We start from the raw sequence: 26,090 nt of genomic DNA, 5'->3' as shown, positions 1-26,090 counted from the left end.
CGGGCAGTATGAAAAAAAAAATACTTATCAGTAAAAAGTTCTAATTAGATGGCGGGAAATAGTAACCGTAACTGTTCCGCGGAAGTATTTGTTTATTTTGCCCGCCATCTTTATTGGCGACTTGGCATTGTTGGCGCAGCTGGGTGCACACTAAAATTCACTTTTACCCTTTTTTGTATCTTAACATTGAGTGTAAGAACGGATTCTGTGACCGAGACGTGGCACCCAATTGTGAGAGGTGTCCTAATCCGTTATAGTCTACCTCAAGTGGCACAAAATGTGCACTAAAAAAAAAATGGTGTTCACCTGACAGAAAGGAGTTTTTTTAAAAAGAGATTTACATTGTTAATTAATTTTTGTCTTATATTTTAGTACTTTTAAATCTTTAATGGTTCACATTGGCCCAATAACCCACATATTGAAAAATAATTATTATGAGAAAAAAAAATCAGTATCTAGAAAGACTATTTCAAAAAGAAAAATGTACTTAGATATGAAAATAATCATTTATTTCTTCAAGAAGCAAATGATGTTGAAAATCAAAAATGGTTCTAAAAATGTATATACAATTTCAGGATGAAGGAAAATGATTGATGAAAAGTACACATTTCAGAAAGCATATCTTGTTCTAATTTCTTCCAATTTCTTTGAAACCTGCAAAATTCCAAAACATTTTGAGTGATTAGAAGTATAATGATTCTTATTTCATATAAATTTTAATTATGCATCATATTTATAAAAAGAATTGCTACAAATTAAAGTGACACTGAACATTTTTTAAAAATATCATAATACAATAGTTTAAAGGATAAAGAGTCATTTTGTATTGAAGATCATCTTAATATTTGTGACTGACAAATTGATCAAAACTTCCAAGTTTTTAAAAATGGTTTAAAAAAAAGTTATGCATAAATAAATAGTAAAGATGGTACAAGCACAGAAATAGGTAATGAATACTTTAATATGAACTACCTTCAAATATTTTAATGTTATTTTTGTTCTTCCAAAATTAAGATCACAAAATCTTTTACAATAATTTATAACTGCTACCAAAATTTGCATTCTACATATTTTAAAGAACCGATGATACAATGTCAGCATCCAGTTTAGAATAAATGATCTTTAAAATAAATTTTGTAGCAGATTAAATTTGGCTCATCTAAGCACCTGGAGTTTTTGGCTGCAGTGTTATGAATATTAAGTTAAAACCTACAAGTTCAACCCATTGCGGTAGGTATGAATTTACATAATTGTCTAGATGATTCAATGACATGGAGAGTCTTTGGTGATAAACAGAATAATATCAAATGAAATAGGATAATCTTGAAATAGAAGTGGATGGATGCTCACAAGCAGCAACAAAAATGCTACCCAGATTATGGAATCAATTCCAAACAAACACATACAATCACCAGATGATCTGGTAAGCCTAAAACACCTACAAAAATCAATACTTGGCTTTAAATGCCAATACACAGTTAAGAGTTTTTTCATTAGTACCTAGATATAGTACTTGGAAAAAGAATCGCAGCAAACAGTATGCAGATACCTAATAGAGAATTTATGCCTAGTATCCAATACAATGTCCTCTCTCAGAATGTATTACACAGAAGAGGCCATTTGTTGTGGAGTTGGACATTTCAAGAATGGTGGTATAATCTTTTTATGAGTTGAGATTCAGCATGAGGAGCTGATCAACTGGCTGATTTTCAATGAATCTTCATTTAAAGAGAATTTGGAACTTGCTATCAATCCTCAAATTTAAGGGAAGCCAATCATTTTGATGGTAAAATAATCTAGAATTTTCTAGAACAGCAATATATTGGGCAGTCACATACTGCTGACATCTTTGATGCGGATGATGTAACTGTATAGTGCTGCAAGAATAAGATCATTGAAGGCTGTGCAGTTTTTCAAGGCTGCAGCAGACACAGATTTACTTTTTATGGCTCATAATGTAAGGTCAAATACATATAAAGATATATACAAATACAAGCATATAATACAAATACAAATAAAGCTTATATTGACTGATTATTTTCTTGAAGAAAAGGATATTCACCATATGGACTGGCTGACAAAGCCTACGAATCTCAATGTTTGGGTGGTCTAGGAAAAACTATTACATAACGTCATCCTCCTCCCAAAACTGTTCTTTTTTAGAGAAATGTAATTTACTAGTGCAAGAATTTTTCGATACTGTCATTAACAGAATTAGCGGAGGCTAACATAACAAAACATGTTGGCTACACTCCATATTAAACAGACCTTCCTTGAGATGTAATGCAGCATGATTCGACTGTTTTTTGACATAAACTATATTTTAATCAACAATTCAACTCTTTTTTTCTATTATTATGCATCTATATAATCTCTCCCATGGTAATATGTCTTAATGAGAGATTTTGTAGCAATAAAATAAATCAATAAAAAAATAAAATAAAATATTTCTCCAATTATCATATATTATATACTTGTGATTTTTATTATGGACACCAGTATATTAAAATAAATAGTTTGAATATTCTTAAATTTAGTGGAAAATATTTCCTCTTGGTATTGTAATTAAATGATCAATATTGAAAATTATATATCTACTTAAATTTCACTACTCACATGATACAAAATCTTATAATTCAGAGTAAAACCAATTAATTTTTTTAAATAGTAAGACGTACCTCGCTAGGTGTTTTATCAAAATCACTAGCTATACTTTTTTGTTTGGCAGGCTCAAGTGAGTTAAATTGTTCACACAGATCTCCATCAATCACATTCTGTAAAAGCAAAGAAGAGATTATTAAAATAAACCAGAAATTATCAGATGTATAATTTCTTCCTATTTTCTATTTATAATTAATTCAATTCAGAAATTCCATAATTAAAATCAATTTTAATTATGGAATAAAATACAATAAATTTCAAATTAAGTTTTCAAAATTAAATTTATAAGTTAACATATTATTTCTTTATGCAGCATTAATTAATTAAATATTATAAATATGTACTTAAAAATTAACCAGATATTTAAGATAGTATACAATTAGGCTATAGATTAGATTGTGTCTTGCAAGAATTTAAAATTTATAATATTCTTCTTTTTCTCTTATTATTGATGATTACTTCAATTACTAACATCATTCACCTACAAGGATTAATTTATTACTGAATAAGAAACTCATAATTAACAATATATTTTCTTAGATGAAGCAAAATCTTTTAATTTTTAGTTTCTTAAAATGAGAAATACAATTCAACTAAGTTTCTAATCACAGTCAGTGAGCAGAATTTATGAAAGACATTGCAAGAATGAAGTACTATATTCACCTTGACAGTATAATAATATGAACGGAAAGAAAGATGGTCCCTGCCACAAAGAGGAGGGTTTTCAGATCGCATGTGCATTTCAAGATGTTGGAAAAAATCATGGTCCTGGAAGAGATGAAATTGCATTCAATATTCAAACAGAAACATTCTCACATAATAATGGCTTCATATAGTATGAATATTTAAAATGTAAAAATATTTGTTAATAATACTGCAAGAGAGAGAGAGAGAGAGATAATAGATAATATTACTAGTTAAAACTCAGAACACTAAATATATATAGTATTCTCACTTATTTTTTCAGCCATTGAAATAAGTATGATTTAACTTCTAAGCATTTATGCCAAGCAATATTCTAGGTTAAAAACTTTTATTCTCAAACTTATTTCTTTTTATATAAATGATATCGGAAAAAAAAAAAAAAAGCAGCTCCATGATGAGTCTGATTTACAATATATAATGACAAATTTTTATAAAATAAAAACAGTCTGATATATATATATATGATTATCTATCATATGATTATATATGATAGATAATATTGGGGAAAAATATTTCAGATAAAGATAAAGCACTTCATTTTTTAAAAACAATTTTTATAATCAATTACAAGTAATAGTAATTTTAAAAAATGTAAAATAAATTGATAGTTTTAACATCTATTAAATAGCAGTCTCTTTATCCAACAGCCTTTTTAATGCACAATATTCCAATATATAATTACCTCATGTGAAGTAAAAGGCACTAGAATTCCAATAGAACCTGAAAGAGTTGTATATACCAGGGATTCAGATCCTCCCGGTATCAATGTTGCCTTCTGCAAGGAAAGCACTACTTCACCAACATGGAAATTGGCTATGATGTCGGCCTAAAAGGAAAAATATTATTTGAATACATTACAAGAAAGATAAACACTTTAATAAGTAGCACACCAATAGAATCAAATAAAAATTTTCCAACTAGATATATGTATAGAACAGAAAGATATTTACTTTTTGTGAAGATCCTCCTAACCACCCTCTATCCCAGAGAGCCTTAACACCAGTTGGATCTTCTTCCACTTCATCACTAATAGCAGTAGGGAGTCGGATCTAAACACAAAAAATTAATTCTTAAATATGGAAAATACTTTAGGTAGTAATTAAGCAAATAAATTAAAACAATGATTGTTAGTTTAAAAAAAATTATTTTAAAAAAATATACCTTTAGTACATGGATTTCTCTGTTATTTTAAATATTTTCAATAATTTAAACTTTAAATTTATTATTACAAGAACCTGAAATGCAATCTTTTGAAATACATCACTTTATTTCTCAAATTCAAGGAGATATCCTATATATATATATAAATCAAAATTCAACAAAGTCAATCAGTTAAATGATAATAAAAATTGGAAAATAGAAATGCTTTGTCACTGAGAACATAATGTGAAATTTTTTTAAAATGTAATCCATCAGAGAATATGTGAAAATTAGAATACAAATTCCCTCTAAACAAACATGAAAGTCTTATGTTAAATAACCGAAAGTGCATGAAAATGCATGTTATACTCCTTTACAATGATAACTAATAAGTTAACAATAAAGAAATAATAGGACCTATTTTGCAAATATAACAATTGATGTATGTAATGAATGAAGTAAACTGTTTAATGCCATCTTTGCACAATCCAACTATATGCATTGCTTCTGTGATATCAAAATAAAAAAAAAACCAATATAAGCAAAAATAAAAATGAATGTATTTCCCTGAAATTCTACAAATTTAAGATGGTAGAGAACTTAAAAACTTATTTAAGATCAAAAGAAAGAAGAAAAAATACATAATATAATTCAAACAATAAAAAAAAATATATTTCCAAAATAATAAAACATAGAAATTGTAAAATTATGTCTCATACAGACAATTATCTTTTTCTGTTAGATTATTTTATATACAACTAAACTTCACAAATACAATTATAATATATTATTACAATTCAAACTCCTTTAATATACATGTAGAATGAGACATAATTGATAATTTAGACATACAAAAAATCTAGGTTCAGAAAAAATTGCCCTTTTTTGGAATATTATTATTTCATTAAATTGTAGCAAATCATTCAAAACAGTTAATTAGATGGTAGGCAGTGAAGTTGCAAAACAGAATAATTGAATTATAACACAATATTAATTATTTTTCACTCTTAAATGATACAGAACTAAGGATATAAATATAAAAGATTTTATTGCCTTTTTGTCCCACAGGATATTAATCTCATACTTGGAATTTCTAATGAATATCAAATTATTAAAATTCTATTAAACACCATTCAGCAATTATTTCTTTTAAAAACACATACAAAAAGACAAGAAATAACTTACAACAGATATGTTTCCAAATTTATCAGCTCCAGCAGCTGTGTTGGGATCAAGCAGACAGGCACTAGTGATCCACCTTGGATTGGTGTCATCTGCAAATATGATCAGCTGATTGTCTTGCCTTTTGTACCGTACATAAAAGAAACTTTCTTGAATGTCACCAACAATGATTCGGTTTCCTACTGCATGCAGTGTTACAATTTGATTGGGAATATGCTAAAAACAATACATTGATAAAATTGTAAATTTATAACAATACTTCAAAACTGGTAGTAAGTTCTGAATGTTTTAAAATGGAATAATTTATAATGACAATTTATATTACAACTGCATTGCTTTAATAGAAAATGTCTTTATTTACGATGCTAAGAAGATTCTAAAAAACAGTAACAGAATTTTTTTAAATCAAAATTTTTGTTTGTTACTATAGGAGAAGCATCCTAATACTCAGATCTGCTGAAATTATTTTTATATTTAAGAAAACCAGATTTTGAGCTACAAATATAAGAATCATCATAACAATATTTACTTAAATATATCTAGCATTCTTAAAAAGTGAAAGCAGTTCATCTTCATACCTTCAATGAATACTATGAACATTAAATGACATAGGAAAATCAGTATTATTATTGTAAATATCATTTCATGAAACAATACAAAATAAAGAAGAAACCAAAATCCTTTTTAAAATCCATAAGAAAATAAAATTTTGACAAATGCTTTTAAACATTGTAAAATTGTTAAAACAAATATTTTCTCAAATATATTGTATTTTCATGCATTCTTCTTAAATAAATAGATATGCAATTTCAAATTTCATCCACAATTTATGTGTAATCTTTATATAATTTGTTAAATTAATGCATTATTAATAACTATATATAATTAAAAATGATGTATGATAATTACTTTATAATACTCTGATTTTAAATTTATATATTTTCACAGGGCCATCAGAAGTACTTAAGAATTCCTCTGAATTAGTTGTATAAGAATAGAATAATTAACGAATTTATTTGATAACATCTATATTAAAAGGAGTCTATAAAAAAATATGTTATTATGGGACCATTTGGCCCGGAGATAGTTATAATATTGATTTTATAACAATAATATTACTATTGGACAAATTTTCATATTTTATTATAATATACTTAGGACATCAAGACAAGTTTCCACAAGTGATATCAATTCTTCATATCTAATCTAGTTTATAAAATTTGATTTTTGAAATCCTTTTCACATTTTTTAATTAATTTTAATACATACAAAACAGAATCAATTGGGGAGTACATCTTAACTTCGTCATCATATTAATACATGATTTTGTATTGCATGCTGCTGTTGGGATTAGTGGTTAAGTGGTTAAAAGATAGCAAACTATTAATTTAAATTCAGTATACTAATAGCAAAGAATATACAATAACAAAAGTCATTATTTACAGACTCAATATGCATAATAAATATTATAAAAATGACATTTTTGAATATTAAGATACGTAATGATATATTGCTAACTTGTTTTATTCAAATGAATTTGTATCTAATTGGTTAATGGTTGCATTGAACACATTAATTAATTTTAGGAAGAGCACTTTATACAGCTAAACAAAATATGAAAATCATAGTAGTTGCATTATGAGCAAGTATGCTTTAAAACCAGTTAAAATTTATCAAATCCATTAAAAAAACAAAACAAAAATTCTAGTATTATTTAAATAACAGATGAAAACTAAAACTTGGTTTCTCAAGCTAATTTAAATAAGTTAAAATTCTGTTTCTCCCCTCAGTAATGATTATTATTTATTAGTCTGCTTTATCATAACTTTCGTTATTTCTTTTAATTTTTATTTCTTCATACTTTATACTTACTACAAAATCAAGATATTTTCAGCCACAATAAAATATTTTGTTTTACACATAAAATGCTTCTAACAAAGAAAAGAAGAGTGCCTCACCTTATTTTCACACTTTTTGAGCAACTTCTTTTTGCCAATTTCATATACACGAAGCATGCTTCCTACTCCAATAAGCACTCTTCCTTGGAAAGAGCATATAGCAGCAGGCATCTCCTCTACAGGAGTTATATGAACTAGTTCTAATTTTCTACCCTCATTCAACACTTTGTAAGTATGTATAAGTCCACCATTACAATGTCGAACACCTAACTGTAAGTCCTTCACTAAACCCACTAGAAGATATTGTGCATCTCCATGACTAGCAAATTTTACAAGGGCAATGCTAAAAATAAATAAATAAATAATAAAAAATAAATAAATAATAAATAATCCTTTGCTATTAATAAGCTAATATTCCTCAAAATAATAAGGTAAACACAAGAATTATATAAAATTAAAATCACAATAAATTTAAGAAATATTTATTCAATAAAAGATAGAATTAATCAAAATATTATGACAAATATTTAAACAATATTTCTGCATCAAACTTTTTTTTTTTTTACTTTCTACATTAGTAAATTTTAGTAATTATTATAAAACAAAGTTTCAACATGTGATTTTTTTAAAACCTAGTTTGCTAATCAAGATGCAATTTATTAATATTACTTAACAATTTGATCTCATGAAAATTTTACTCAAAATTTTCATTTTATTGGTTTATATGGGGGAAAAAATACATATATAAATATCAGTGTCAAACTAGAAATTTTTGTTTAAGTTGATAATTTAAATCTTGCATTTTAGTTACCCCTATTCACAAAACCAATATTACAGTAACAGCATCATAGACTGTTACAAATATAATACTTTTTTACCCCATAGCAGATATTGTTACTGTGAAAAATTAATTCTGACTGTCATGACTCCTATTGAACTCAGATTGATTCTGAAAAATCTATAAATGCCACCAAACAATAGAAATATGATTAATTTATGCTTTTGTATGAAATCAGGTTTCATTTACATAAATATAAATAGCAACAGCACCTTTGTACTTTCATGGAATATTTCCTAGAATTTTATTATAAACATCTCTAAGAGTAATGCATACTCATTTCAGAACCATTAAATAAAAACAGTGTACATGGCAGACTACATTATAAAATTATATACATTGGCTTTCCTTTGGTTGGTTATTAGTAGAATAGTCACAAACAAACTAAATTTTTGTTCGATAACAAAACTTAAAAAAGTGAAACATATTTTACCTTAATGCAGCTTCATTCTGTTCAAGGGGAATTTTAAAGATGGTTCTTCCTTCAATGGGATCAAGGATTCTAATGACGGATGCCCACATACCAGATCCTCCTTTTGGAGATCCAAATACATTTTCTGGCAAATTTTCACTTAAAAATTGAGCAGCCATATCAGCAGCCAATTCTTGCTCCTCTTCACCAGCAGCTTCAACCATTTCCTTTGAAAAAGGAGGAGTTAATTTTACTGTCAAAGAAACTACTTATGAAGCCTACAGATTACTTACAAAAAAATAATGAAAAAAGCAAATATATTAAAGAAAATGTCGCTAATATCGTATACAGTAAAAATAACTGATTCATAATTTAAGGACAAAGAGACAATATTGAGATATAATCAAGAAAACAATTCAAAGCAGTTCCGAGATATACAGTAGAAACAGTCAATGAAAGTAGTCAAAAGATAAAACAGGGTTGTATTCAAATCTGGGAAACAAAAACGCTTTTCCCCCTGCAGGTATAAGCAATATAAGAGGAAGTGCATGCACAGCATTCATATGCAATAGAAAAAACAATATCTTGTCAGCAGAAAAAAGGGGGGGGGAGTAAAGAATAATTCAACATTACTTGAAATAATGTTATATTAAATGAATTTTTATATTCATACATAAACAATTTTCTTTATATTTATTGCCCATATTTTAAGCAAGATATAATCTACATGTTAAAGAAAGAAAAAAGATATTGATAATTTACCTCAAGCTTTTTAGTTTAAAGTCATGCAAAATTCTGAATATGCAGTGGAAATTTGTATTTTGGAATAAAAAAGTTGAAACAAATAAAACTATTTGCCTTTTCATATAATTGAACTAATGCATTGTTTTAAAACATGAATTTTAAAAAGATGCAGCTTTTGAAACAAAAAAATTTTTTAGACATGCATTTAGAAACATTTTTTTTGTATGATTGTTCTCAAATACAAAACACTGTTAAAAAATATATTTTTACAGATTGACTAGCATTCTAGTCATTTTTCCTATTTCAGTATTTTTTCCCCCACGGCCTTAAAAATTACACTGTTCTATGCAGAAAAAAGAATTTCATTACTTTAACAGTTGTTAATGGTGTTTTCTTTTAAAAATATGGTGCTGATATTTTATTTTAGAAATGTTTAAAGATATCGCAATTTTTAGTTGAAAAATAATAAGGAATTTTAAATCCCTGTACTTCCCTGGTTTTTAAGAAAAATTTCAAAATTCTTCACATTTTCCCTGGTTTATAGAAGATTTTTAAATTCCCATTGTTTTCATAGTGTTGTAGCAACTCTGAAAAATAATTATCACTAAAACTGACCATGAATACTAAAAAAAGAAAGAAAACCAGAATAATTAAAGATGAATGTACTGTACTATGCACAGTTAAGGGGATATCAAAAATCGAGAAGAAAAACTGTATATTATTTTAAATACAAGTGTAAAAGAAGCTGTATTTTGGATAAAAATGTTAGTTTTGCAATTAGTTTTGTTAGCCAACAATACAAATATGGAGTTTCACTGATGTGGTTCCCCTCCCCTTAATTCAAATTTACGCATTTTTTTCAACATCACACTGTATTAAAATGTGCAATTTGCTTTCAGATCACAAACAAGAACTTTGTAGTAAATTCTGCAAAGAATAACACATGACCTAAAAAGGAAATAAATGTTCTTTTCAGAATGTCCTTAATGGAAATATCAACTTACTTCTGCCATTTGACGTTTTCGGATTCCTTTTGTTTTTTCAGTGTATGCATTGTGATCAGTTTCAATTATAATCAAATTACTGCTTTCTGGATGAATTATAAATTTTTTTGGGGTATATTCCAAATTAGTTGCAACTTGATTAAAAACAGCACCAAGCTTTTCCAAAGCCAAAATTCTAAAAATGGAAAGAGTAGAGATTAATAACGTATTAAGAATTATAAAAATATTAAAATCAATTCTTGTGATATACATATATATATATATATATATATATATAATTATTTCTTAAAATATCTTCATACTTAATTATTAAAAAAAATCACAATTGATTTTTTAAAAAAACTGTTAAGTTTAAATTTTAATCAACAAAATCCAGTAACAGAGATTTTAATCTATATTTTTAAGAATAAGATATAGTTAATGCCTCAAATAATCATATTAGATAAAGCCCCTCTCCCCCCAAAAAGTAATTTAGAAAATTAGTGCATGAAAAACATTCTAATTTATACTAAAAAACAAAAGACTGTATGGGATTAAAATCACCGAAAATTATATGATGATTTCTTAACTTCTAGTTAAAAAATACCTTAGTGTATTAGCAGATATGGCAACAATTCCCTCAGGACATTGCTCTGAAGAGAAACCAGATGCATATTCTAATGTTTCATATGATAAAGGTGTCAAGTGGAAACGATTCTGATAATAATAGCTTAGCCAAGAACGACTAGAAATAGCTACCACCTGGAAGAAAAATAGTAGAGCATTAAGAAAAGAAGATAAATGTATACTTAAGATCAATCAAACAAACAAAAAACAGCTCACTCACTGCATCATTTCCTTGCATACGGACTTTAAACAATTTGACAGGTTTTGAACCCAAATAACGAGATCTAGTATCAGTTAAGTCTCCAGAAACCTGATCCAATACAGTTCTTAACAAACCACCATTCTGAAAATAAAGAAAAGAACAAACAAACATTAGTTTTATTTTCCTTTACTTCTTTTATACCCAAATAATAATATTTCTCTTTAGTTAAAATAATATTTTAACCAAAATAAAAAAAGACCAATATAAAAGGCATAAAAATTATTTCAGAAAACAATGCAAATAATGAATAGTTGTACAATTTTATTATTCATAATATGAACATTTTGTAGCCAAAAAACTATTATATTACTAGAAATATGAGCTGACACATATAATATATCAGAGATATAGTAATAGAACTATTTCATGAATATTGGATATATTAGAGAATTTCTATAAAGAAAATACATGTATTTAACAAATTTTAAATACAAAATAACCTTTTAAAATAAATGTAAAAATTATCAGGTAAAATAAGATCCCGAGTAGAAGTGATTCAGATATTTGACTTTTATTCAGGTAAACTCATACAGATTATTAGATTGCTATTTAAAATTTCTAATCACATTTTTCAAAAATGTGATATATAAAGTTAGAAAATGAAAACAACTTACTTGTAAACCAATGTTAAGATATAAGGTTCCACCACCACTATCTGTACCTTCTCCTCCACCCATCTCCACAATAGCAAGAGATTCTGGAGTGTTAGGTAGTGACTGCATACTTAAGGGTGACAAGCAATCCTAAATTATGAAAAAAAAAAAAAAAAAAAAAAAAAAAAAAAAAAAAGAAAAAAAAAAAAAAAAACCCCATTTAAAACAAATAAAATCTTCAAGATTAAAAAAAAAAAAAATGAAAGGAGATAAAATTCTGTAACTTACTGCAGGATCCAGGGATATAATTCGTACTGTGCTGTCCAAGAGACCTACAGCCAAGAAGCGAGATCTCTGTTCCCCACTTGGCACACTAGCTAAAGCCATACAAATAACTTCTGAATTCATTTCTTTTCGATCTTTGTATTCATTTAGTTGTCCTGACTGAGGGAAGAAAAAAATATTTAATTTAAAATTTACAACTGAAAAAATATTTTTTAAGGATAATTTCTATGTAATTCAAAAAGAAATTATTAAATTACAAATTTATTTGTACCTGCAAATTTACAGATAACAATGAAAAATTTCAGAAAATCATGATTTTTTAAAATTTATTTTTATGAAGCAGTATCTAATAGTATGTAATACACAAGAGAAAAATATTTTATGAGAAGCTTTTAGTTATTTAAACTTATTTTTGGAAAGAAAAATGAAAATAAATAAATCCTCCCCAGATTAAAATTAAAAAACATAATTTATGTTAAATCGACAGTAATGCAATTCTGTCCTTAATAATTAATTTTTAAATTGAAAATTTAATACTAGTGTTTTTTAAGAGATCACAGTATCACTTCATTTCTAACAGTTGGTGCTTGATTGGAATTAGATTTGAAACAATGATACATGATTATCAGATTCTTAACTACACGACTATAAAGTAAATAGCCATTGCTATCATCTATACAAAAAAAATTGAGACAGCTTCTGGATAAACAAATATATTCAACCTGCTTGCATTATTTAACTGCAATTTAATTTTATTCCAATTAAAAAAATTTATCAGCATTATATAAGTGCTAATTAGATTGAAATTAAGTTGAAGCTTAAAGAATGATGATTTGGAAAGATTAATAAGAATAAATCTCCTGTTTAATTAAGCTAGATAATAAAGTTTACTTACAGGATCCATTTCAAAATATACAAGTTCTCCCCCAGTTAGAGCAATAACAACTTGTCTTTGATTTACAGCACATTTCATGATTGTTTTCTTTCCTGAAGTACGCCATTCATTCACCCTTTTGTCTGTACGGATATGACGAATTCCATCAGGGTAGATCTATCATATAAATAATAATTATTAATAGAGTAATAGCCAAAAAAAAAAAAAAAAAAAAGAGAGAGAGAGAGAGAGAGAGAGAGAGAGATTAAAATAAGGTGATTAAATGAACAAAGGGTTTTCAATAAATATAAAAATGTAATAACCTGTACTAAGGCATTATCACCAATTTGAGCACAAGCCAGAGTAGGTGTGGTTCCTAAGAAACCAGAATCTGTCACTTCTTCAACAGTTTCACCGATAGATAAAACCAATGTTGCATTGACGAAGGATACAATAATAAAGGCATCAAACTCCTCTGAAGAAAAAAATATCTTGTTATAATCACAATTATTGCAATACTTGCAATTATAGTAACATCCACATCACTGCAAAGTAATGATGAAGTATAAAAACTTTACTTGTTTAATTAATAATGTTAATCAAAATAGAAAAAAAAATGCTTAACATACTATAAGCATTTCATATGTATGTATGTGTGTACATGCATAATAAATATTTTAATAATACCTTTCAAACTACAATAACTTTCATTAATTTCACTGCCTTTTCCCAATGAATTTCGTGAATTCCTTTAAAAGAGAGTTATTTATCCCCTGCATTAAAAAAAAGGGAGGGGGGGCATTTCCCAAGGGCATAGTCTTTTGCAAGTAATGAAAATTAGGATATAAGTTTGATATCCTCTTTTCTTTAGATTTGACATTTATAATAAACAGCCTGCAACTACATGTTCACTATTACAAAATGGTCATAAGACTGGAACTTGTTAAATTCTTAAAAAAGAATCAAATAATTTGTTATTAATAAAAATTATGTGAAGTTTACAGTAAAGTGCTTTTGATGTTAATTGGAGCATTTACCCCTAAATAAATGACATACTAACATTACACATGAACAGTGAGGACAAATATAAATGCATACTATTTTTACAGATGAATATTATTTTTAACAAATACATCTGCTCACAAAAGGAAAATAACATTTTATGCAGCAATTTAAAATGTCTAAGACAGTAACTTCAAATCATGAATATTTTTTTTAAAAAGAGTAATAAAAGATTTACCATCAGCATTTCTTTTTACAGTCCAAACAGCATTAGGGTTACCTGGAAGTTCTGAAACAGCCATTTCAGAAACCTAAAAAATAAAGTAAAGAACTTTTTAAAATGATAAATACATTAGTAAGTGCAACATAAAATTTGCACGCAATTTATATGAAATAAGATTTAAATATCATTCAAGTGATTTTTATAGATTTTCAAATATCTATTTTCAATTATTGCTGCATTCCTTTTTAAATGAAATTTAAAGTTAAACTAAATGTAATTTTTAAACATTCTGAAAAATAGAGCAATTAAAGAAAAATAGAAGAAGACCGAAACATTTATTTGTATGCATATGAATAAAAAAACTGCTACAAAACAGGTATTTGGTTGCATTTTAAAATAAGAATAAATTTTAAATCATTAAACAAAAGTTTCTTGTCTACAAAAGATAAAAACTTTTACAAACTAAAAACCATACTAACTTCCAAACCATGTCTAAGAACCCTAAGAGTAGAACGTGGCCCTCTACCGCAGGCTGCATATAGTTGTGGAGTGTCTTCATTTGCCAAATCAGCAATTTGACAATGCATGATTGGTGAAAGGCTTTCCAATTCATCAACAAGTACTAAATTTTTTAGAGCTCTAGGACCAAAGAAGAAAGTGTCTCCCTCTTCTAAAGGAATAGCACTGCTAAATTCAGGTTCATCATCATCATCACCTAGGTGGGCTATCTGGTATAAGTAACTGTAGATAAAATAAATCCAGTTAGAATTCAAATTCAATCTTTTCATTACAATAATTTTTTTACAGGTTTTTTTTTTTTGTCAGGACTTTAAAAGAGCTCATTATTTTCATATGTCTTAAAACTACTCAAATAAAAAATTGGAATGGATGAGAAATAAAAAATCATCAAATTATGAATACATAATAATTGCACATTTTTCTGTAATAATAAACATGTCATAATAAAATTCATTATTCTCACTTGCTAATATATTTTACTTGGTATTTGTTTATTTTTAAAGCTCTGGATTTACATTGCAATTTTCAAACTATGCCAAGCTTCATTATACATAATATGCCAAAATTTCACCAAGATGATAGTATTCTAGAGTTTATTTGGTGATTTTTAAATTATGCCAAGATCGCCAACAACAAAGCATTTGCCAAATTAGTGATGATTAACACTTACTGGTAATTAATTTATCATGGCAGCTATAAAAATAAACAAACATCTTTTACTTTAACATCAGATGCAATCTGACATATATGTGATAATCTTAGTGTGATAACAACAAAAAGGAGAAAAACAAATTAGGTTTTTAATTGTTTAAACTTATTTATATTAAGAATTCAAAAATGACCAGTTGAAATGTTTTAAAAAAAATATATCCAAACTGAAACTTACTGGTTGCCAAACTCAGATGCAACAAATAGAAAGCCTGTTTTGAGTACACATAAGGAAGCAGCCACTGGAACAGTATCAAAATATTTCAGCTTGATTTCAGTAACCTAATAAACAGGGAATTAAGTATAAATGTGTATAACATGAATATTATTTTATTTTATGAAAAAAAATGTAAAATATGCTAATGCTAACTTTCTTCTTTCTTAGAGAAGATGAATTTGCAAATTTACATATATAATTCTGCATTAAAAAAATATTTGATATTATTTCAGTGTTATGAAATCCAACAATCCAATTTAAATATGCATTTCAAGAGTACACATTTACTATTAAGAGTATTCTAATGAACCAGCAGTCAAAGTTATTTAAATTTTCAAAGAAAAAGCTAAGTTGTACAACAGTGACTTTGATATAATTCATTATATCTTTTTAAATGAATCAAATAATAATATCCTCAAAGTCAAATTCAAAAGATGCAAAATTATGTTAGTGCAATTTTTACACATAGTGAAAGGCAATAAAAGGAGAGAAATTTGGAAAATTCCTAAAAGTTTCATATGACATGCAACGGTTTGAAGAGCCAAATATTCTCGTATAATCCAAATAAAAGTCTAAAGAATAAAATTTAAGCAATTATTTAATATGCCAACAGAGAAGTATACAACAGTAGGATATTAACACATTTCAATTAAAACAATAAAAGAAAAAGTAATTAATTGAAAGAGCTTAAGGCCAATATCAAATGCATTCTCAATGTGATAACAGCATTATAAGTCTGCACACAAGATTTCAAAGGGGAAGACCAACAAAAAACCATGCAATTACCCTTTCTTCAAAAAATAAACAAATAAAAATAAAATGGGAAAACTTTGATTGAAAAAATTATAAAACTACAAAAATGTATATAATAATAGATAGTTCAAAAAGTAATCAAAAAGGAGGAAAAATCAGTTAACATAAAGAAAACTTACCACATCATCATCAATTTCCAACGTAATTTTAAAAATATCTCCTTGTTCAGTTTGCGCAAGGAAAAAGAACATACTCTGAAAATACAAGAGTTTATATGAAACATCTAATAATTTAAAGAATTCTCATGTAAAAACAATAAAAAAAAGAAGTTAAAATGATTAAAATTTAAGCTAAATGGTATATTTATTTTTCTTAACCCTTAGAATACATAAACATGCAAATAATGCTTGAATAAACATTACGTTAATATATTATTAAAACAAAATTTACCTTTGTCTTATGGGTTGCACTACATACAAAAATCATCCCTCTTTCTGGATCATCCAAATCATTCTACAATAAAGATTTGCATAATAAATATTTCTTATAACAAATGATACACATCAAAATTAAATATTAATAATGATAAATCATTCAAATATTACTTTTTTATGGCCAGAAAAACTTCAATACTTCATAAATTAGCAGCTTTAGAATCTTTACCTTTAAATACCAATAGCAAAAATATCTATTCATTAACTTATATATTTATTTAATTTAATATCAGCAAAAAAAAAAAAAAAAAAAAAAAAAAAAGAAGGGGGGGGGGCAAAGAAGTTAAACATAAGTAAAATAATAAATTTTAACTTCAAACTTTGATAAAAGTTGAAAAAAAAAATATGTATGAATAATGCCATGAAAATTCATTTTGGTTTCTATAAGTTTCAACATAACAAAATAGTAGTATAGTATACTTAAATTATTTCCAAAATAAAGTTCATACTATCATTTGAGAGATCTCGGTACTTTTTAATAAAGTATTATGAAATTTAAATTCAATATCTTTAATAATAAAGACGAATGATTGTATGTTGGTATTCTGTAGGTCAGACTATTTGACTCTCAGCTAACAAATCTGGCATATATATATATACCTTAGAGAGATTTTTATAAAATTTAATTAGTTAAAATATGAGCTGAATTTTGTTTTCTCCCCTGAATATCAAGAAAATTCCTGCAAGCAATACTTCAAAAATTTCCATGTTGCACCATTGAGAGAATGTTTCACCTTCATTGGGTGTGACAAGGCAGGCATTAGAACAGGAATTATCTAAAAATATTATTGCACGAAAATAAATTTTACACCAAACCAAAATTAGTGACTTTTAATGATACAAATCTATAATAAACACAGAAATTTTTGCTGAATTTTAGATTTTTTTTTACAAATATATATATATATATATATATATATATATATATATATTGTTACAGAACTTCAATTGTACTACTAAGTCAGTAAAGTCACCAGGTTCGCTTGTAGTTGGTGTATGGCGCGAAAACAATCAGCAGGCCTCAATAATGGATGACGACTTTTATTACACACAAATATATAGAGACAAAGACAACAACTATACACAACCAATCTGAAGACAGGAAACAGACAGCAGCACACTACAACACACAGTAGCCCACAAGTAGTAATCGACAGCAATAACAACCACAGCACACAAAGCAATCAGACAGAATTCAGCAGGAGAGGGAATCTTTGTAGCTTCTCTTGACGGTCCCTCCAAACGGTTGCAATTCTCCTCACTTTAGCTGTATCCAATTACTGACTAATACACGACTGACTTCTCTCCACAAGACTCGATGATGCTTCCACAATAAACACCAGGACACAGCTCAGTTCAGCAATTGCTTGAGCTCCACACAACGCTTGTTTCTTTTTATCTTTGTTAAACATAAGGATCTTTTAGAAGAATTTGTTTAGATAAATATTTTATCTCTTCACTCAGAGCATGGGAATCGCAGACTAAAGCATTTTTACAATGCTTCAGTTGAATTAATTAAGTAGAAAAAGTGGAATGGAATCAGGAAATAAGAAAATATTTTAGAATGAAGTTAATATGGGTTAAATTAAGATAAAACTTTGGAAATTAATTAGAATTTAAATTATATATATATTATTGCTTGATTTCTAACAGTAGATTATGATGCTGTTCTAAATTTCAAATTGTTTTCATTGTTTTATTAAATATTTTTTAGCATAATTTTTAATATTGGCATAATTTATAAAACAAGTAAAAAAGTGAAGTTACAATAACATGAAAATTTAGAAGATAGATTAACTGTATGTTTGCCTATGCACTATGATATTGTATGGCTGTCTTTACTGGAAAGGCACATGTATATAATAAACAGAACTTAATTATGATAACTAAAATAAGATTTCAATATATAATTTGGCAGAATTATGGACACAAGCAATAAAAAACAATTGATTTGAAATCAATAAAATTAATATTTCTACTGAAGCAGTTGCAACTGAGGTAACTGGTATTTACTAAAAGACAAATTAATAATGATTCAGTCTGAATAGTAGTAAATACTATGTAATTATAAAATACCATAAACATACCCTCCGTCTAGGAATAGGACATCGAATATCAGGATGCAGATCTCCTACACTTTTGTATGTGATGTAATTTTCTGAACAGATGAGAACACCACTGGGACCATCACTTCCACCAGGAACTAATAAGATACAATATATATTATAAAAGTGTTTTCAATACAAAAATGTGTTCAATTAAAAAATGCATGCAATTTACAGATCATATTTGAAACTGATGGATGAAGAAAAGTTTCCAGTTGTATTAGCAAAAAAAATTATGCAGATGCAAAAAAATTATGCAAAAAACTGCAGATCATCTACATGAAATTTTTTGAATGCAAATGCTTCAGTAAAGATTGCTTTTATATTATTTAATAAACAAAGATTGAAGAAAAATATTCCATTACATAATTGTTCATGAATCAAAATCACTGCAGTTCAAAGATGTCAAAATAAAACAATACTGAAGCATTTTAGAAAATTTATAGCAAAAAAAAAAAAAAAAAAAGTTAACTGAAAACCAAGAAAAGGGGTATTTTGAATATAGATACTTACGTTTTTAAAGTATGTGAAAAGTATTTCTTCCAAAAAATATATATTTAATTAGAATAACTTCCTGTAGTATGGCATAAATAAGGTTAAAAAAAAAAAGTAGTTTGATTAGCTGGTCTTGATGAAATAAAAATATAATTTGAAGGCAAAAACATCAATATAGCACATTTTGATGAGTTTATTCCAAATATTTAAATTTTAGCTATATGCTTCCAAAGCATCATTAAAAAACTTCTTGATTTCTAATTTAACTTTCTAAAAATTTTGAAAAAATGAAAAAGGAGGGGAAAAAAAAATGACTATTACTAATTTTTGATTATAACCAGATTTTTAGTTGAAATTAATAATAGATACAGCTATAAATAAATAAGCTTAACATCAGATGAGATGTTATAAAATGCATCTAATCATATGCAAATCAAAATATACAAAAATGAGCATACATAAATTATTTTCTGTTTTAAAAAAAGCATAAAGTTTTTTTTTTTTTTTGCATACAATTTATAAAAAGATGGTAGAAGTTTTAAAAAAATAAGTAGTACATTTAAAATAAAAATTTTGACAATCAAAATAAAATAGTAAACAAGGATAATTCACCTGATATTAAGAAATTGCCATGCTCTTCCAATGGCTCAGTATGTTTGCTAATGACATTGTTTAACCCAAGATCCAATTCATAAAATGTAAGAGTTTGTTGAGTATTCACAGAAGCTTCGCCTGTAGGATCATTGTCAGCTTCCTACAAAGAATGTATAACAGTTCTTAAAAGACTGATTCACATTTATAATCCTTTTAAAATATTAATTTTAGAGTATAATTAGTGTCATTTTATACATACAAAAAATCCTACTTTCCTATGTGAAATATAAATTAAAAGCAACAGCACATAAACCTTTGTTAATCAAATAAAACAATATTAAATTCTAAATCCAAGATTTAGAAAGTATTCTTAATTAATATTTACATAAATAAGCTATTATCTTTTTGACACACACACACTACACATATCACAGGAGAGCAATTACAAAAAATAATATTCTACTGATTAAAAACATTACTAATCAATATTCATAATATATTTCCAAATGCAGAATACAAAGCAAAATTATAAGTTTATATCTTACAATATCACAAACTTTTTTTTTTAAAAAAATAAGTGCCATTGATTATTTGGGTCAATAAATATAGAGAAGTCAGAAATTCAAAATAAATTGAATACTATTTTACCTAGAAGGAAACTGGCCTTCTGTAAATAACCAAAATGCCATTATTCTAATCTATCTGAGAATTCAGCACATAAACATCTGTTATTTGCAGAATATAAGATCATACATTGTAGGAATAGTAGAACAATTTTTCACATTTTTATTCAATGCCTACATTTTAAACACAATAACCTGCATCACTTCCAAACAATAAGAGTGGTAAGGCGGCTAATGCTATATGGAAGGCATCCACTTTTAATTATTACTTTAATTACATTGAACCATTTTACTTTGAAATTGTTTAAACTACATCATTTCAGAGAAACCAGAGAACAAATTTTTATTTGTCATAGTGCAATCTTTATATTGACCACAAAATTGCTCATAGTGCAATCTTACATCACAAAACCTCAGCTCAATGTAAAGTTATTTTTATCAAGGTATTATATTAACAATAAATTTCAAAAGGGAACACTCATATGAGCAGAGAGGTAAAGTGAGTGAGCAAATATTACAAGGCAAAAATCAAGAATGAGAATTAAATCTGACTTAACAATACAAATATTTTTCATAATTTATTTCTAAAGTTTATGAAGAATTTCAAATAATATTAATTTTTTTTAATGCTTGAACAAATCATAAAAAAATAAGATGGTTCAGTTATAAAAAAATTAAAAAGAAAAGATAACAAGCATCTTACTTCATAATTCATCTCTAAGCAAGCAAAAAGAGGATTTTCAAACCCAGCATCAACTCCAACCATGTGATATACTAAAGTGTTAGATTTAGGGGCTTCCAAAGGTGAAGAAATGGTAAGGCGAGCAGCAGTATCGCGATTCAGAATGTAAACTAATTTTTTCTTCTCAACAGCACCTACAAAAAGAGGATAATAAACTCCTTCTGTCTTCCTAATTTTAATGAAATATTTCACTTCATACAGATTTCTTTTTACTTGTTTTTTTTTAATATACAAAACAAAAATTTAAGCAAATAAAATAATTACTTTTGTAAAAAACACTTAAGTTTTTTGATTTTCTAACATGAGCCTATTAGTAACTTTTAACATCATTAGTACTTAACTACTATTTCTTTTACAGTAATGTCAACAAGAAATTCAACATAAAAAAGGGCAATTTTTTAACTGAATCTACTGAGCACTACCACTTATTTATTCAAAAATAATTAAACTCTGTAATAAGAATTTCACTAGCATATAACTACACTAACGATAGTTCAAATTGCAACATATGAATATATGCTCATATGCATACATAATTTCTAATCTATTTAATTACTTATATGATCATAATAATGGCTTATTTTTTATGTTCTATTAAAAAAATTTAATATTTAATTAGCTGTTTTGTTTTTAAAAGATTATTTTGGAAAAAATTAAAATAATTTCACTTTGCCATTTCAAATTTTAATAAATTTCCTAAAAAGCATAACTTCTATATTACCTTTATTCAAGAGTAATTTATTTTTTATACATCAAGCAAATAGAAAATAATTTTTCCAAATATATGTAAATAAATTTCTTTGATGCCCAACATTACACAACGGATTAGCATATCTTAGAAATAACAATTGTTATAAAGACAACAGAGACAAGAAAAGGCTTGAATTTTTTTTAAATGGAAACTATATATATAACAACAACATTAACTACATTAAAATAATGACTTAAACATGACATTAAAATAATGACATAAAAATGAGATATATTAATTAACAAATAAAATACTCTATTAAATATTTTGTTTAAAGATAATAAATTTCTCTAACATATTATAGCATATTTAGGTTTGAACACAAACTTTTGACCTTTTTTTGATTTGGATGAAATATAATAAACTATTTGGTAAAAGATAAATTAGATTTCGAAGCATAAGTAAATTCATTAAATGATAAAATTCTAAACATAAGAGAATAATCCAGAAATAAAAATACTGTATACTCTGAAAATTTTAAAATAAAAATAGCACAAAATTTAAGGGCCCTCATTTAGATTGTACTTAAACACAATAAAGTAAGCTTTAATAGAGTGTATATATTTTCTTAAATGTTATGATTATGAACAGTGAGCAATAAACCTAAAATACAAGACAAATGCTTTTAAATCTTTCTTTTTATTTCTCTATAGTAATTATTGCTTGTAATAATGCCATCTTGATAATAATGTAATGACCAACATTTATATAGGAATTATCAAAAAGAGTTGGATTTCCTGTTTTAGTTTGGATAATGAAAGAGAAGAGAACAATCGTTCAGAGCGAGAAATGATAGATGGATCCGAAATGCTAATTCTAATATTTATATGAACTGAATGACAATATTTAATACTTAGAAATGAGTGTTTGTAATGTATGCAGTAATAATAAATTAATGATCTGCATTAAAAATATTTAGACTGTTGATTGTACAATAGTAGATTCTTGTAACAATAGTTGTCATGCATTACAATAACTTATTTTAATAAAATTAATAAATTATTACTTTTGTATAGTAAAAAAATAAAATAATAATGGGTTTCTTTTTATTTAAAAAAGGTTAGGGAAACAAGAGATGTGCTTTGCTTACCAATCATCACAGCTCGACCTTTTGGGTCAATTGCCAGATACTGCCCTGGAACTATTCTACGGCACCCACTTTTACCAAATGTTTCTTGATGGACCTAAATCATTAATACATGTTTAATTAGTTAGATATCAAAATATCAAGAATAATAAATATAAGAAAAGAGAAATTTTGAACAAAACCATTTTAAAGACACAAATAAAGAATTATATTCACAATTATAGTACCACACTTTCTCTCAAAATCAGGCAAAAATTAAAGCTTAATTATTCTTTATATATTTATCTCCCATTAAAAAAAAATTATATAAATATCTAAGAAAAACAAAAACAATTATATTTGGATGGCTGGAAGTAAAGAAATTTTAAATGAATGACACTAGTCCAATATTAATTTTTTAATGTTTATTAAGCAACTTAAATTTTTTACAGTAACTTTGATAAGATTTTTATAAATTTAGTCAGATACTACATAATTATTAAAGAGCAAGGAATATTTTTGATTTGATTTCTTAACATATTATTTATCACAAACAACATACTACTAAGAAAAGTTTTAATTACTAGATTAAAAGAAATTTATAATCATTATGCAAGAATATATCAATTAATAAAAAAGAAAATCAATATAAAAAAAAATTATGACATGCTTGCCAAAATTATTTTTTAAAAACTTAATATGAAATTTATATTTTATATTGAATAATATATATATATATATATTACCTTTTCAAATACATTCTTCTGAGCATTATACTCTAAAATAACAATTTTTCCAGAATCTGAACCAATTACAAGATAATCTGAAAATGGAAAAAATAAATAAGCTATTAACAATAAATGTAACACAAAAATAATGAAATAACATATATGAAACTTCCCATAATTAAAAAATTATTATAACATAGATTCATTAAAAATTTCATATAATCAATGTTCCATTCTCTCTATAAACCTTATTTTGTTCTCTAAATCATTCACAATTAGTACTTTGTTATAGAAAAATCATTAAATTTGTTACACTCAATATAAACTCATATTATCATAATCTTATCTCCTCTATGTTCAAAAAGGAAAGAGGATTTTCTGAAATGGGAAGGTATTAGTATATTGCAGTTATATCAAAATAAAAAAAAGGAATCTTATAATTGCTCTTTTAATTATTTTCCAAAAGCGATTCAAGCATGTGTAAAACAGCAGTATCTGTGCTTTGCAGTTATCCACGCATGTGCGAAAACCTGAAATGAGAATGTAGAGGAAAGAAACGTTCAGTTACCAAATATCAGAGAAAGAACGTCCATACTTAAGGAAGGACAGCCTTCTGTACAAAATAGCTGTCCTTCTTTAAATCTCACTGCAATTGAATTACAGAAACAGAATGAATCAGACTTAAATTTAAAGCTAATTTTTCCATTTGGATATTATACCAGGGGCAATGTTGTGTAGATACTGCTAGTACCTGATAAAATAGCTTTCAATAATATAATTTTATTTTTATATCTTCATTAATTCTGAAAGCGCACACACACACAATCATTACCATTACATGCTGCTTCATCACAGTCTTGATTCATTTATAACCATTGTATCAATAAAGTTGTTAATAAAATTTTATAGTTATATGATGTTTAAATTGCCAACATTCAGGGAAAATTTACACATTAATTAAATTGGCATTAGTAAAAATATAAATTTTTAAAATGATGTAAAAATTAATTTTATGATAATATTTTCAGAATTTCTCATGGAAAAAAAATGCCAAAATCTCACATAAATTTTGATAAAAATTTAAGTGAGTGATTCATTAAGGAATATGGTATGTATAATGTTTTTGAATTAAAGAAATCATGAGAATTATAAATCACTTGTCCATAAAAATACTAAAAATCGCTAATAATGTGCATTTATTTTAATAATTTAATGATTAAAAATCTAGTCACTCTCATATTTTTAATAACGAACATGTAAATAGAAAATATTGCTTCAAACTCATAGTTTGATCTAAATGTAATGTATGTGAAAATACTGAATCATTTTAGATGTCATAAATTATACGAAGCATGGCAGAATCATTCATATAAAATAGAACACAACAACAGAGTTTAAGAATCAACCCTATCAAACACACAGATACTTTACACATACCTTTGGATCCTCCAGTAAGACGAAATCCCATCATAGAGCGAATAACTCCAAAAATCTCTACAGTAAGCAGAGTATGGACTTTTCCAGTATTTGGATCAGGTCGCAAAAGTTCCAATATTTTCCCTCTTGATACAGCAATTTCTTGCTGTTTTGTTCCAGCAAAATTCCCATGAACAGCATGAGTGATACCGGTGGCACGTTGAAGGGTTAAATTATATAAAATCATATTGCTGTGCGAAAAATATTAAGCAATTGTTAAATTTAATCTGTTGTAATTGAAGCTTGTCAATTATTAAAACAAACAAAAGTTCAGAATTATTATTTATTTTAAATAACACATGAGGACCATCACAACAACAATAATCCAAAGATGGATTTTCCCGGTTAACCGAATCCACATTGGCGAATCAAGAAATTACCAACATAGTA

The 26,090-nt window shown here is 26.4% G+C and overlaps 1 protein-coding gene across 1 annotated transcript; it reads right to left on the bottom strand.

Moving 5' to 3' along the window:
- Positions 1-492: 492 nt before the first annotated feature.
- LOC129969392 (splicing factor 3B subunit 3-like) lies at positions 493-26,046 on the bottom strand. The gene is made up of 26 exons (XM_056083957.1): positions 25,662-26,046; positions 24,243-24,319; positions 23,521-23,614; positions 21,641-21,813; positions 20,333-20,474; positions 19,208-19,323; positions 17,077-17,139; positions 16,806-16,880; positions 15,835-15,938; positions 14,909-15,170; positions 14,445-14,517; positions 13,528-13,679; positions 13,226-13,381; positions 12,334-12,489; positions 12,067-12,195; positions 11,411-11,533; positions 11,171-11,325; positions 10,585-10,759; positions 8,858-9,063; positions 7,647-7,929; positions 5,692-5,904; positions 4,317-4,415; positions 4,049-4,192; positions 3,325-3,429; positions 2,679-2,774; positions 493-654 (listed from the first exon to the last, which is right to left on the bottom strand). Exons 1-26 carry the CDS (start codon positions 25,885-25,887, stop codon positions 610-612), a joined length of 3,642 nt encoding a protein of 1,213 aa, XP_055939932.1. The 5' UTR covers positions 25,888-26,046; the 3' UTR covers positions 493-609.
- Between the last annotated feature and the right edge of the window lie 44 nt (positions 26,047-26,090).

Source organism: Argiope bruennichi, chromosome 1, assembly GCF_947563725.1.
Source record: "Argiope bruennichi chromosome 1, qqArgBrue1.1, whole genome shotgun sequence".
Classification (NCBI taxonomy): Eukaryota; Metazoa; Arthropoda; class Arachnida; order Araneae; family Araneidae; genus Argiope; species Argiope bruennichi.
This window is presented reverse-complemented; position numbering and strand designations above follow the sequence as displayed.

Coding starts and splice junctions, on each gene's coding strand:
- LOC129969392 (XM_056083957.1), bottom strand. CDS start 25,887: ATGATTTTATATAATTTAACCCTTCAACGTGCCACCGGTATCACTCAT. Junction 9,064..10,584: donor GAAAACGTCAAATGGCAGAA/GTAAGTTGATAT, acceptor CCTTTTTCAAAG/GAAATGGTTGAAGCTGCTGG. Junction 4,416..5,691: donor AATTTGGAAACATATCTGTT/GTAAGTTATTTC, acceptor TTTTGTGTTTAG/ATCCGACTCCCTACTGCTAT.